Source organism: Leptodactylus fuscus, chromosome 11, assembly GCF_031893055.1.
Source record: "Leptodactylus fuscus isolate aLepFus1 chromosome 11, aLepFus1.hap2, whole genome shotgun sequence".
NCBI lineage: Eukaryota > Metazoa > Chordata > Amphibia > Anura > Leptodactylidae > Leptodactylus > Leptodactylus fuscus.
The window spans coordinates 9,146,258-9,159,650 of record NC_134275.1 but is presented as its reverse complement, the minus strand read 5'-3'; the positions used below and the strand labels follow the sequence as shown (position 1 = coordinate 9,159,650).

General features: G+C 44.7%; 1 protein-coding gene across 1 annotated transcript in view; it reads right to left on the bottom strand.

The window, feature by feature from the left end:
• Nucleotides 1-11,853, bottom strand: part of NPDC1 (neural proliferation, differentiation and control 1) — a 54,586-nt gene extending 42,733 nt beyond the window's left edge. The window contains exon 1 of the mRNA XM_075260439.1: nucleotides 11,691-11,853. Within this exon, the coding sequence (XP_075116540.1) occupies nucleotides 11,691-11,781 (91 nt within the window). The 5' untranslated portion in view covers nucleotides 11,782-11,853. The remainder of the gene's footprint in view (nucleotides 1-11,690) is intronic.
• Between the last annotated feature and the right edge of the window lie 1,540 nt (nucleotides 11,854-13,393).

Below are 13,393 nucleotides of genomic sequence, written 5' to 3'. Positions count from 1 at the left end.
AAACTGTGCTTAGGAGAGATTGTAAAAACTGTTCACAATTTTTAAAGACTCGCTGCAAACAATCTGCGGCCTTTATGCAAATTGTTCCATAGACATTAGTTCTGTGAAAATGCCAGCGCGTGTGATTAAGGCCTAAATCTCATCTACTATGTTGCTACTGAAGAAGGCAGCGACAGAAAATCCACTGCATGTAATATCCCACGTGGACATACTCTATCAGAGTGACATTTGCCCGCACTACAAGTAGTAACCTCGATGGCAAGGGTTGCAAGCCTCAGATCTCTGCTGTGGATCTTGTAGTAAAATAAACGGATACGCAATATTCAGTTGTGATTGGGAACCCCGCCATGGGGTACGTTCACACAGAGTATTTATAACAGACCGTTTCGCTATAAGTTACTGTGAAGTTTTCAGCACAAAAGGCTGATCCTGATAAATCTCCCCAATGTGCTTTGTTTGGGGTCAATGGCGTCCTCTCCATCAGGCTCTGGGAATAGATTTTTTTTTCCTCCATCGGATACTTTATAGTACTTGAAAAATGTAAAAAAAATAAAATAAAATGAAAGTCACACCTAATATAGGAAGAGCTATTAAAAAACACTCCACAAGTTACCTATAATACACAAGTGACATTTAGAAAGCACCTGTGTGAATGTGAAGGACCCCTGGGGGAAATATTCTTGTACTAGTCACACAAAGGTTTCCTGTTTCAGGCTCCGAACCATCGGCAACTCTCACCCACAATTTACAGTATTCAGACAACAAATATTTTAACAAAAATGGGAACCATCTGGACTAGAGAAACACCCGAGGCCCAGGAGCCGTCTGCAACGCAGGAGAGACACGAGGGCAGCGGAGACCAGAACAGATCAAGGGGATGAGAGTTACGACTTAAAGGATTTAGCCAGACCAGAGAGGATAAAATATTCTACAAGCTCACTCTACAGACAGCATGCAGGTCAGCCCACAAAACCAGATCCTCTACATTCCCCGGAAGCCCTTCAAAGGGGATTCCAATACAAATGGCACCCTGAGAAAACTCAAGCTGATGAATGAATGGGACCGAAGTGCTCTGTCCAGACCGAATCCCTTCCAAAACGGATGTCGCTGAAGGACTCAAAGCAACAAGTCCCAATTTCACAAATCCTCCTCCAAACCGAAGAGGAAAGAGAACTTTTTATTTTCCAAGTGGCAGAGCTCCCCAGGTATATAGGTGACTGCAAAGCAATACACGCCCCGAGAAAAAACAACATCCCGGGCGTCCTATAATTTCAGGTTTGTCGTGTAGATCTGGCACCAACTAAGAACGGAACTGGTGGCCAAAAGTATCTCCGCAGTCATTTGTTGGAAACTTATTTAACCCTTCAGGCACAAAATATTGTAAAAATATCATGAAAGCCTGTCATGTACATATAAGAAAGACTCTGACAACATCATAAGAAACCTTTAAAATGGACAGAAAGCCCCCAGGACACAGCACCTCACCTGCAGGGGAACAGCACAATACAACATCCAGTGACGGGACTGAGGAGCCGCTGTATCTAAGCACATCATGTGTGATACTGTCTGCAGTGGGCCTGTATCTAATCCTATTATGTAACTCCAAAAAACAGGCGGCACACCAAAGACTATGTGGTGAAAAAAAGTGAAGGAGGTTTATTGCCTCAAGCTTGAAACAGGCTCTTTGAGCCGAAACGTCACAGTAGGAGGCAATAATCCTCCTTCACTTTATTCACTACATATTCTTTGGTGTGCCATCTGTTTTTTGGAGTTCTATTGAACGGGACAGATCCTTTTCCCATTGGTGATAACCCTATGCTTATACTGGTGCGGTCTTAGATATATCTTGTCTCTTGTCTAATCCTATCATGTGTGATATTGTCTACAGTGGGGATGTATCTAATCCCATCCCATGTGATACTGTCTGCTTGCCCTGGTGTATTGGGCTATATACACACACACGAAGGTTGTGGTTGAACGGCACATGGGTGATATCTACTGCCATAGATCCATTAATGGGAATATCTCCTGAGTTTGGTCCTGGGTTCCTGACCCCATATGGAAACGGGTCCAATGGGTCAGTGAAACACATGGCTAGCAGACCAAGTTGATCATGCCTAATGCTGTCTGCTATGGGGCTGTATCTAATCTAATATGTAATACTGCCTGCTGATCTGCTATATCTTAGCCTGTCATGCATGATTCTGCTTGCTGTGTATCTAAGCCTATCACGTGTGGTATTGTCTGCCATCTAAACATCTTACATGTGACAATGTCTGATGAGCTGTGTATCTGATTCTATTATGTGTGATAAGTCTGCTGATCTTCTCAAGTATCCAATTCCATCTTGTGTGATACAGTCTGAGGTGCCCTGTATCTAATCCTATCACATATAATACGGCCACACAGTACTACACTCCCCATCATGTTCTGTAGATCACTCTCCCACGCCCATCAGCACAGACCTGTAAGTGGATTACGGGTCTAATACTCGCCTACACTAACCATACAGCTCTTTCGTGACCTTGCATGGCTCCTGGTTTTACACTTACTGGCTTCATAGTGATCTGTGGTTTCTGGGGCTAAAAGGACACTGGCGGCATAATAAAACAGGACCCCCCTCCCCAATAATAGAAAAACACATATCTCTAAGAAATGTCTATATACCTTCTTCACCCAGCTTTCCTAGGCTCCTGAGCAACAACATAATTAGTCAACATGTCTTTACAAGGGTCTAAGAAAGCCGAGAGCCAGTCTGGCAGCTATAATGGCAGTCATAGTGGCTATCACCCAGCTTTCCTAGACACAGCCTACACCTTGTATAGAGGGATTTCCTCACTCATGTATTTCCAGAGCTCATCTGCTACAAGCACACAATGTGGCAGCTTTCAATGGCGGCATTATACTAATGATTTACTAATTCCCCCCGTCCAGGATCCTCTTGATCCCCCATTTCCTTCAGAAGATGAGCTCTTAATAAGATAATAAACCCAGCCAGCCGAACCCTACAATTAGCGGGGAGTTCATCGCCTGCGCTCTGTTATTAGCGCATCATGCCACCACCGCAGACATTGTTCTAAGAGAATAAGCTGCAGCCGGCGGGATGGTAAATATTGTATGTGTCCCTGGGATTTACCGAGACAAAGAGGCGCACAGGTGGAGAGCGGCCTATATAGCCCCAAATCTATCCCATCACGTCATCCATTATAATGACTACACTTATTCTAATGGGTAACAAAGTAAATAGGAACCAAAGTGTACACAATCCAGGTGTCAGGGGACAGGATGTATTCAGCACAGGCCACACATGCTCAGTAGGACCTGAGCCCTATGGCATGTCCCTCATTCCTGGACACTAGCCTGTGGAGACCACCCTCACCGTTAGGGGGCACCACTGCCATGAAGGGGGTACTTGTGGTATGTGTCACAGTTATGTCCACATGATACCAAGATCCAGCAGAACATTGTCCTGAGCATTACATTGCCCCGTCAGCACCTTCTTCCCTTATCACCCCCACATGCCACCTAACAGGTAAGTGGGCAGTACAGAGGCTGTGATGTCCTTATATATTAGTGAGCAGTGGTGAGGGGTCAGCATGGAGGCTTTGACCGGTCTGTGACTACTCCATACACACAAGCTGTGATGTCCTGTGTGTACTGACCCTTATATCATAGTCAGGGGCCAGCATGGACGCTCTGACCGTCCAGACTACCCCATATACACAAGCTGTGAGGTGCTGTGTGTACTGACCCTTATATCATAGTCAGCATGGACACTCTGACCAGGTATACACAAGCTGTGATGTCCTTTGTGTGCTGACACTTTATATCACAGCCAGAAGTAACTTCCAGCAATCTACATTACAGCAGCTCTTGGGACTGGGCCATATGTCTAGCTTTCTCTCCCCGGATACCTGGACACCCACAGCCCTGTCTGGTTGTCCTTCCTTAAAACACTTAGTAAGTACTGACCACTATACACTGAGAACATGCGATAAGTCCTGCCATATAGAGGTTCTCTGACCAGTCATTGCCATCACAGTTGCTCAGATCCTCCTTCTTGCCCATTCTTCTTCTTCTTCTTCTTATTATATACATATATATCCCCCGCACTGCTCCTGACAGAACAGCTCAGACCTAATGATCAGTGAATGGAGGTATATGGTATACAGGGATTTATGATAGACTGAGGAATGATCATTTATCAGCCAGGGCCTGCAGTGTACCCTACTGTAAACCCTTCAAAATCGGGGCCTGGAGACGCTGGAACAATATGGCTAATATTACACTCATGGAGCTTTCCATTTCACCATTGTACAGACCTCTGCTTGCTGTCACTGAGTCTTGTTCACATCAAGAGGCTGAAATCTTGTCCTGATCACACAAGTACATGATTCATTACAGTGCATCAGAGCTGATGAGACATTCATAGACCTTGATACAAATAGATAACCATAAAATCTAAGAGACAAGAGGCGGACTCCAGTAATAGTCCATAATGTAGATAATAGACAGATAACAATTTAATGGACGCTGCAATAAATTACCAGGCACTGAAAGATGGAACAATAATCTCTTCTCTGGATTTATATCTTGGCATAGCACTAGGCTAGGTCATCACTTTATGACTTGGTGGGGGTTCGCATAGGTCCTAAGTGTGAGGGACTGCAGCCTAGTGACCATGACCTGCCCCATTAACATGAATGGGCCTGATGTAGTTCCCGGTATAGTTGGATGACAAAGTGTGCTACAGATCATTGAAAAAGGGGGTTGCAACACTAAAAGAGCCCTGGTGGGAATCCCAAAGGTGGAACCCCCAGAATCATTACATTACGAGACTGAAAACCCGATTAAGGGCCACCAACCCCACAAGACTACAGATATGCAAAACAGAAGAGTGACTGGACAGTGACCCTGAAAGAATGTCAAAAATGTCGCCTGTCAACCCCTGGTTTATAAAATGTAACGTGTCCTTGGAGATTGTGTCTAAAATACATAAACAGCACAGTAATTGTAAAAGTGATACAAGAACCGACAGGTTGGACTGGTTAGGAGGTATGACAAGGAGGGAAACCCGGCTGGGAGAGGCCAGTACGCCGGATTTACTACAGCCCCTAAACTAGAAAGTCAGTTCATAAGGAAGGGAATGGCTGAGAAAGGAGTCAGATGAGGATGATGAGAGTTCTGGTAGATACGTCCAGCACATCACAGGCACACACAGCCAACTGCAATATAGATAAATCCCACTGTTAGGGACATGGTGGCGGATTACTAGTCGGCCAGTGAAAAAAAAAATCTATACTATAGGGTCAAGCCTCTGCCAGCAGTGTGTTTATAGTCTTGGCCATAATTGGTATTTTGCTACAGATTTCCAGCAGAGAATATCTGCAGTGTGTAGACTTAAGGCAAGTTCACACAGCAGAATCCATTGCAAAAATTACACCTGTCATTTATTTCAATGGGAGACAGACACTTCATTTTCTGCTAGCAAAAAAAAAAAAAAAAAAAAAAAAAAAAAAAAAAAGCGTCCTGTCCTATCTTCAGACAGATACCGCCAAAATCTTCCTGAGGGAGAAGGAAAGCGTTCTGCTGCCCTCAGAGAGATTTACACAGCGGATTTTACATGCAAAATCCACCACGTGAACTTACCCTCACATACCCAGAATCAGAATGAAGAAACAGCTTAAAAAGCCCTGTCATAATGGCCATTAGGGGGCAGTCTAGAGACTACGCAGCATCATGGAACAGGTTGAGGAAAGGTTCATGGTAGACAAAAGTGGTTCAGTCCCCCCCCTTCCCCCAAGTCTAATATGTTTGGGTCACTTTAGCCTTCGGATAAATAGTTACCAGGATTTGTTATCAGAAAGCAAAGAAACAAATCCTAGAACTAGATCCGGCCTAGCAGAACTGTATAGCACTGTATTAGGCTTGGGTCACATTGGTGCTCCATATGGGTTCTTTCCTTTTAATGGCCTAATAGTGCACAGCAGTACTCTTCCCCTCAAAATGTCAGAACACCACCAGCCCATATTATAAGTCTGGAACATCCTTCATTTGCCATTTGGATCTGCTGTATTCCAGGTTTGGCACAACACTATGGCTACCCTTATACCTTATATAATAGACAGATAACAATTTAATGGACGCTGCAATAAATTACCAGGCACTGAAAGATGGAACAATAATCTCTTCCAGAAGGGAAAACCAAAACCAAAACCAAAACTCAGAAGGGAAAACCAAAACCATCACTAATACAGAAAATATGTCATTTATGTCCCCTCATGGCAACGCTCTATTCAGCCACTTCTTAGCTACATGTGTTTCTGAGAAAGCTGGGTGGCAATCAATATAATGGCACCCAACTTTCCTAAAGGAAAAACCTGCCTTGTCACATACTATGTGCACATTTACAAGAATATATAATATATATATATATATATATATATATATATATATATATATATCCTAAATTTGAAATTTTGGATGTTTGTTACTCAATCAAGCAATAATGGCTGAACGGATTTGGATGAAATTTGGCACATAGATAGTTTGTAACCTCGAAAAAGAAAAACTAATTTGTTGCAAAACTCTAAAACAACGAGAGCTATGAAGATAGCCAGAAATCACAGAGTTCCCCTCAAGCGAAGCTCAGGAGGATTGAGCACGCTAGGTGTCAAGGGGCTCTTAGAGCAGCCGAAACACTAGAGCTGGCGGATCATCAACACCAACACCTACTCATTATATGGCGTCCCAGCGAGCTGCTGAGATGCTGGAACAATCACGAGCACGGCGCAAGGAACGAGTTCAGCGGTAGGCCAGCTTGACAGTTGCCAAGATGCTGGAGCAGGTGGATAATCAACGCCAACAACATGTTCATTATATGGCATCCCAGCCACCTGCTGGAACAATCACAGGCACGGAGTGAGGAACAAGTTTAGCAGCAGGACAGTTTGAGAGCTGCCAAAACGTCGGAGCAGGTGAACCATCAACGGCAGCAATTTGCTGCATATAGGCGGATCATCGACGCCAACAACACGCAGACGAAGTTGCGGGCAGACACACACACACAAACGACATACAAAATACACGAGTGCAAAACTGGGCAATTCTTGTAGGGCGCAATGCCTTTTTATAAGTACGGACCAATAAACACACCCGGTGTAGTTTGATTCTACAGTCACAGGTTATCCCCTTCCATATGTACCCCAATTCTTGGAAACATACATTAAGTTAGGAGTAAGGCTATGTTCACACTCATGCAGCAGTCTGTGTAAAGCCGCCATCACATGTTATGAATAACACAACATACAATGGTGGAAGATCCAGCAGAGATGTGGCTTCAGCAATGCATATGTCTATACAATGGGGCATAGGATTGTAGCATCAGACTACACGAGGTTTGATTGTAGTCTGTAACCATGGTATGCAATATGAAGCACTGGAGTAATAAAACAAGTATTCAAACCAGGGAATCACCACCATATTACTAGGCAGAAGGCTGGGAAAGCTGGGTGACACTTGGCAAAAGCAGTTATCCAATTTTCCCATAAATAGCTTGAGTAGACTATTGTACAATCCAAAGGAGGGCGGTTTAAGCACTTCAATTTAGAGAATAATTTTGAGAATCGATTTCAGAGTGGGGGTGCTCTTTAAACCTTTGCTCATCTTGTGGGAAGATTTTCAGGTCGATTCCTTGGAAACTGTGAGCAGAATCGTCCTTCCAATAACAAGGGCGCTGCCAGCAGTTATAACATCATGCGAGGGAAAATGCCAATTTATGCTGAGACAATGGGCTCATGTCAAACAGGAAGGAACATGGAGACGGTGAGAATCCGGCCTTCATTTATAAAGCCGTAGAAAAAGAAAAATCCCTCAAACCTGACGGCCTGTGACTAATGGTTCAGCCACAGCCCGGGCCGTGAGAGAATAACATAAAAATGCCGCCATGCCAAGTCGTCAACGGGATATAAACCGTGAAATCTATTCATCGAGACGTGGAAGAAGAGGAGCCGATACTGGGCACACCTCTATAGAATGTCTTAAGATACAGGTCAGCTGATGCAATGGCCCTCAATAATGGCAGCTAGCAATGGAATAATCTAGAGTAGTGGGGAGTTCTACTAAGCACCGCTCCCCCTTCCCCAATTTACCATTTGCAGGAGGACACCTCATTATTACGGCTTGCTTTCCCAAACCATGTCCAGGCAGTCCAATACTCCAGACCTAAGCTTTGGCCACAGCTAATACAGGTGGTACCAAACAGGAGACCTCTCTGTCAGTGGGATATGATATTCATGGGACGCCCAGCTGCCTCGAAGTTTTTTACTGAAAATTTAGAAGATCTGTCCCTATAATACACAGGGGCCTACTAGATGACATTTGGGGGATTCTATTCACTCTATGTGACCTGTTAAGACATATGAAAAGGGGTTAGCAATACTGTACATTCCTTTAAAAGTATATGCTCCCTCTAATAACCTGCTGTACATGTAGGACAAAAACACAAGGAAGCAGCAGGGGGTGGCAGCAGGAAGAAACAAACCTTTCCTGACACAGAAAATGAGTCCGGACAAGGGAAACCCAGAGAAACAGATCCGTGCAAGCTAAATAAACAACGGTGCACGCGGGTTATAACAACACAGTAAGAACAGGTTCTTCACCTTCCCCTCTGGTCAACTCCAAGAAAAAAAAAAAAGTTTAATTTCTAAGCCAATTTCTGCCTCCCCAATAATATGGCGTCAAGCCAAGGGGTGATCACATGACATAAGTGGCCCCCATCTGATGACAGGGACTGTCACTGGAAGAGGCACTAACTGAAATCAATGGGACACCTGTATTATGTACAGCCCTTGTATACTGCCGGATAGAGGGGTCCGGAACGATGTCCCCTCTATTACTGCCATTTAGGCTAAGACCCCATGTAACCTCCCGCAGTATAAACTGTAGCAGCAACACATTGCGATTTTCACAGGAGGTTTGCAGAGGTTTCCCCTGCGGACTTTCTGCTTCAGTTATACTTATAGGGATAATGTTGGTGAGATGCTGCGATTTACAAAACCAAAGCATTTTCAGAAGTCTCAGCGTGTCGACTGCGTGTATTTTACCGCACTGAGGGGGATGAGATTCTAGTGAATCCCATCCACTACACAGTGACCGTAAAACGCCACTTTTTCCCCGCAGCGTTTATGCCACGTGGGGCCCCGGCCTTAGGACGTGTGTGTATAGTGATTACCTGTTGTATTTTGACCCTAAAGCAGTGAAGAAACACTCAATGTGCCAAATCCGTGCTTGTCAGCCATTGTTAGCAGCATAGCCTGACCAACTCACTGTGTGAATAGAGCTATAGATGGGACTCTATGGGGACACGGAGCTTCAGATTTATAACAAGAAAACTCTGCCGAAACATACAGTGGTGCCATTTGTGAGCAGACATACTTTCTTACGCTGGGTAAGGGAATGGGATTTATGTTACTTACGATAGTACAAGGGATTGGTTATTATTATGTGTACACTATATGACGGCTTATTATATTTCTTCTATTATGGCCATCCTTCTTTGACTGCCCTGGATGTGTTCACTGGATACGTGGTAGAGTGCCTCTTTAAGCAGACCAGACGTATTAAATGTGTATTCGCCAAACCCAATCTTTAAGATGGAGGTTTAGCCAACCACTTCAAGTGTATGGAGCTTCTTAAGTCTCCCCCAACAACAGATTTCGGAGGAAATAAGGGTCAGGAACTTGGACTTCAACTAAGGCATTGTTTACAGGAAGATAAAATACTTGCAAAGAAGACTGGCAGCAACTTTCCTCTCTTCCAGGGCACACCAGCCACACAGCCGAGTGTGCATGTATACAGGGAAATTGTCAGAGAGTGTTGTCGGCTAAACGAGTGTTGAGGCGGCAGCTAACACGTATGGTGCACACCAGCCACAGTGACTGCGTAAACGTCCATTGACATTTATGGAGAAAATACCTTTTTATATACAGCCAATAAATATGCCAGGCTGGGTGACAACCCCTGATGAAGTGGGACGCTGGACCATCCTGGCTGTCACCCAGCTTTCCCAGAAATAGACCTAAGACAAAGCAAAGCAGAATTTTCCATTTCTAATGAATTACATAAGAAGTCTGTTATTCTACTAATACAATGCACAGAGGTGAGGATTATATCATCTTGTACCGTAACTGGCTCCTCTTCAGCTGTTGTGAAACTAAAACTCCCAGGATGCCCAGACAACCCGTGGCTATCATACCAACACGTAATATAATGATCTGCAACATGCCGACCTCCAGCTGTCGTGAAACGACATCTCCCAGCAAGCCCGGCCAGCCGCACATATTATACCATCATGTAACGCACTAAGTCTGGATTCTAGATGCTGAGGAACTACAACTACCAGCATGACCTGCCATCTGCAACTATTATACCATCATGTAATGAGGAAGCTGGCAAACTGTGAGACTACAACTCCAAGCGTGCCCGCTCAGCCTCTGACTATTATCTGTGGCCTCCAGCTGATGAAGAACTACAAGTGCCAGCATATTGAGAGCCCACAGACTGCAGACCACTCCCCAGCAGTCCTAAACAAGGATCTCCTACCCAGATGAGGCCGAAACAAGCGACAGCAGGAAATGTACACAAGGAAATGTTTCTTTGGGGATCAGATCTCATCCTGTGTTTTGGATCCCCAAGCTATGACGGGAGAACTACAACCTCTATCATCCTCACACTCCAGTCTACTGGGGGTAATAATCCTTTCAGAATAACCCCGCAGCTTCAATATGGATACGAGAAAACACCATTATAGCAGATTATAATCTCAGCCTCAGAAGTCTACGCATTATACCATGATAACAGATTATAATCTCCAGGTCTCCTCGGTATATTGTGCTATTATTATGACATCATCCCAGGAAAATCATATCAGCGCGTCCCATGTGCCAGCAAGGACGCCGACGCTCGCAGGCCGCCATACTGGGGCTAAGTATAACCCGGCCAGCAGTCATAACATATGCCAGGAGCTGAGCGCACATCTCATGTATGTCCCTGGGGGACGCCAGAGGGACGGGACAACCTACAAACATAGATATTACCATAGAAATATATACACACCTATAGAGTTATCACCCTATACATATCTATATACATAGAGGAACATATATAGACATATTATTGTGTACATGTGTATACATCTATAGAAATAGCACCCTATACACGTATATACAGTGACATATACAGGTGTGGATGTAGAGAAATCACCTTATAGATGTATATATAGATATACGGAGGTAGGTAAACACGGATATAGTGTGTGTGTGTATATATATATATATATATATATATATATATTATAGCTCACTATATACTTATGTATACAAACACAGAGAGGCCTGTATATAGATACACACCTAGAAATAGAAGTATACACCACCTTATATTATATATATATATATATATATATATATATATATATATATATAGGCACACAATTATATACAGGTCATATATACATACACACCCATACACAGACCTATATATTCACCTATATGCTACAAGCTATAGATATATAACCTATATACTACAATACATAGCACATGATATATTAACCCCCTCCTGACCACCCACACCTCAGCAGCACATTATAATAATGACACCTGTCTCACCCCCTCCTCCATTACATCTCTTACCTGGACTCCCAGTACACATCCCCAGGAGCAGCAGACAGCAGCAGCATACGGCGGTCCCCAAGGGGATCCCCAATCCAGTAGATCCCCCCATAGCTCAGGCTGATCCGGGGAGCGGCACCATCGTGTCCCCGGCCGGAGCGATCACTGACAGAAGAAGCGGGAGCGCGCAGCGGACGGGAGGGAGCGGCGCTCTGCGCATGCTCAGTGTGGACGCCCGCGATGGCGCGCATTTACCTCAGGAACATCTTGGTAAATGTGAGGTAAATGATGTGACAGGTGAGGTAATTATAGACAGCGCTATCGCTATGGGAAGACCTGAGGTGATTATAGACAGCGCTACCCCTATAGGGAGACCTGAGGTAATTATAGACAGCGCTACCCCTATAGGAAGACCTGAGGTGATTATAGACAGCCTTACCCCTATAGGAAGACCTGATGTGATTATAGACAGCGCTACCCCTATAGGAAGACCTGATGTGATTATAGACAGCGCTACCCCTATAGGAAGACCTGATGTGATTATAGACAGCGCTACCCCTATAGGAAGACCTGAGGTGATTATAGACAGCGCTACCCCTATAGGAAGACCTGATGTGATTATAGACAGTGCTACCCCTATAGGAAGACCTGAGGTGATTCTAGACAGCGCTACCCCTATAGGAAGACCTGATGTGATTATAGACAGCGCTACCCCTATAGGAAGACCTGAGGTGATTATAGACAGCGCTACACCCATAGGGAGACCTGAGGTGATTATAGACAGCCCTACCCCTATAGGAAGACCTGAGGTGATTATAGACAGCGATACCCCTATAGGGAGACCTGAGGTGATTATAGACAGCGCTACCCCTATAGGAAGACCTGAGGTGATTATAGACAGCGCTACCCCTATAGGAAGACCTGAGGTGATTCTAGACAGCGCTACCCCTATAAGAAGACCTGAGGTGATTAGAGACAGCGCTACCTCTATAGGAAGACCTGAGGTGATTATAGACAGCGCTACCCCTATAGGAAGACCTGATGTGATTATAGACAGCGCTACCCCTATAGGAAGACCTGAGGTGATTAGAGACAGCGCTACCTCTATAGGAAGACCTGAGGTGATTATAGACAGCGCTACCCCTATAGGAAGACCTGAGGTGATTATAGACAGCGCTACCCCTATAGGGAGACCTGAGGTGATTATAGACAGTGCTACCCCCATAGGAAGACCTGAGGTAATTACAGACAGCGTTACCTCTATAGGAAGACCTGAGGTGATTATAGACAGCGCTACCCCTATAGGAAGACCTGAGGTGATTATAGACAGCCCTACCCCTATAGGGAGACCTGAGGTGATTATAGACAGCGCTACCCCTATAGGGAGACCTGAGGTGATTATAGACAGCCCTACCCCTATAGGGAGACCTGAGGTGATTATAGACAGCGCTACCCCTATAGGAAGACCTGAGGTGATTATAGACAGCGCTACCCTATAGGAAGACCTGAGGTGATTATAGACAGTGCTACCCCTATAGGGAGACCTGAGGTGATTATAGACAGCCCTACCCCTATAGGGAGACCTGAGGTGATTATAGACAGCGCTACCCTATAGGAAGACCTGAGGTGATTATAGACAGCGCTATCCTATAGGAAGACCTGAGGTGATTATAGACTGCGCTACCCCTATAGGGAGACCTGAGGTGATTATAGACAGCGCTACC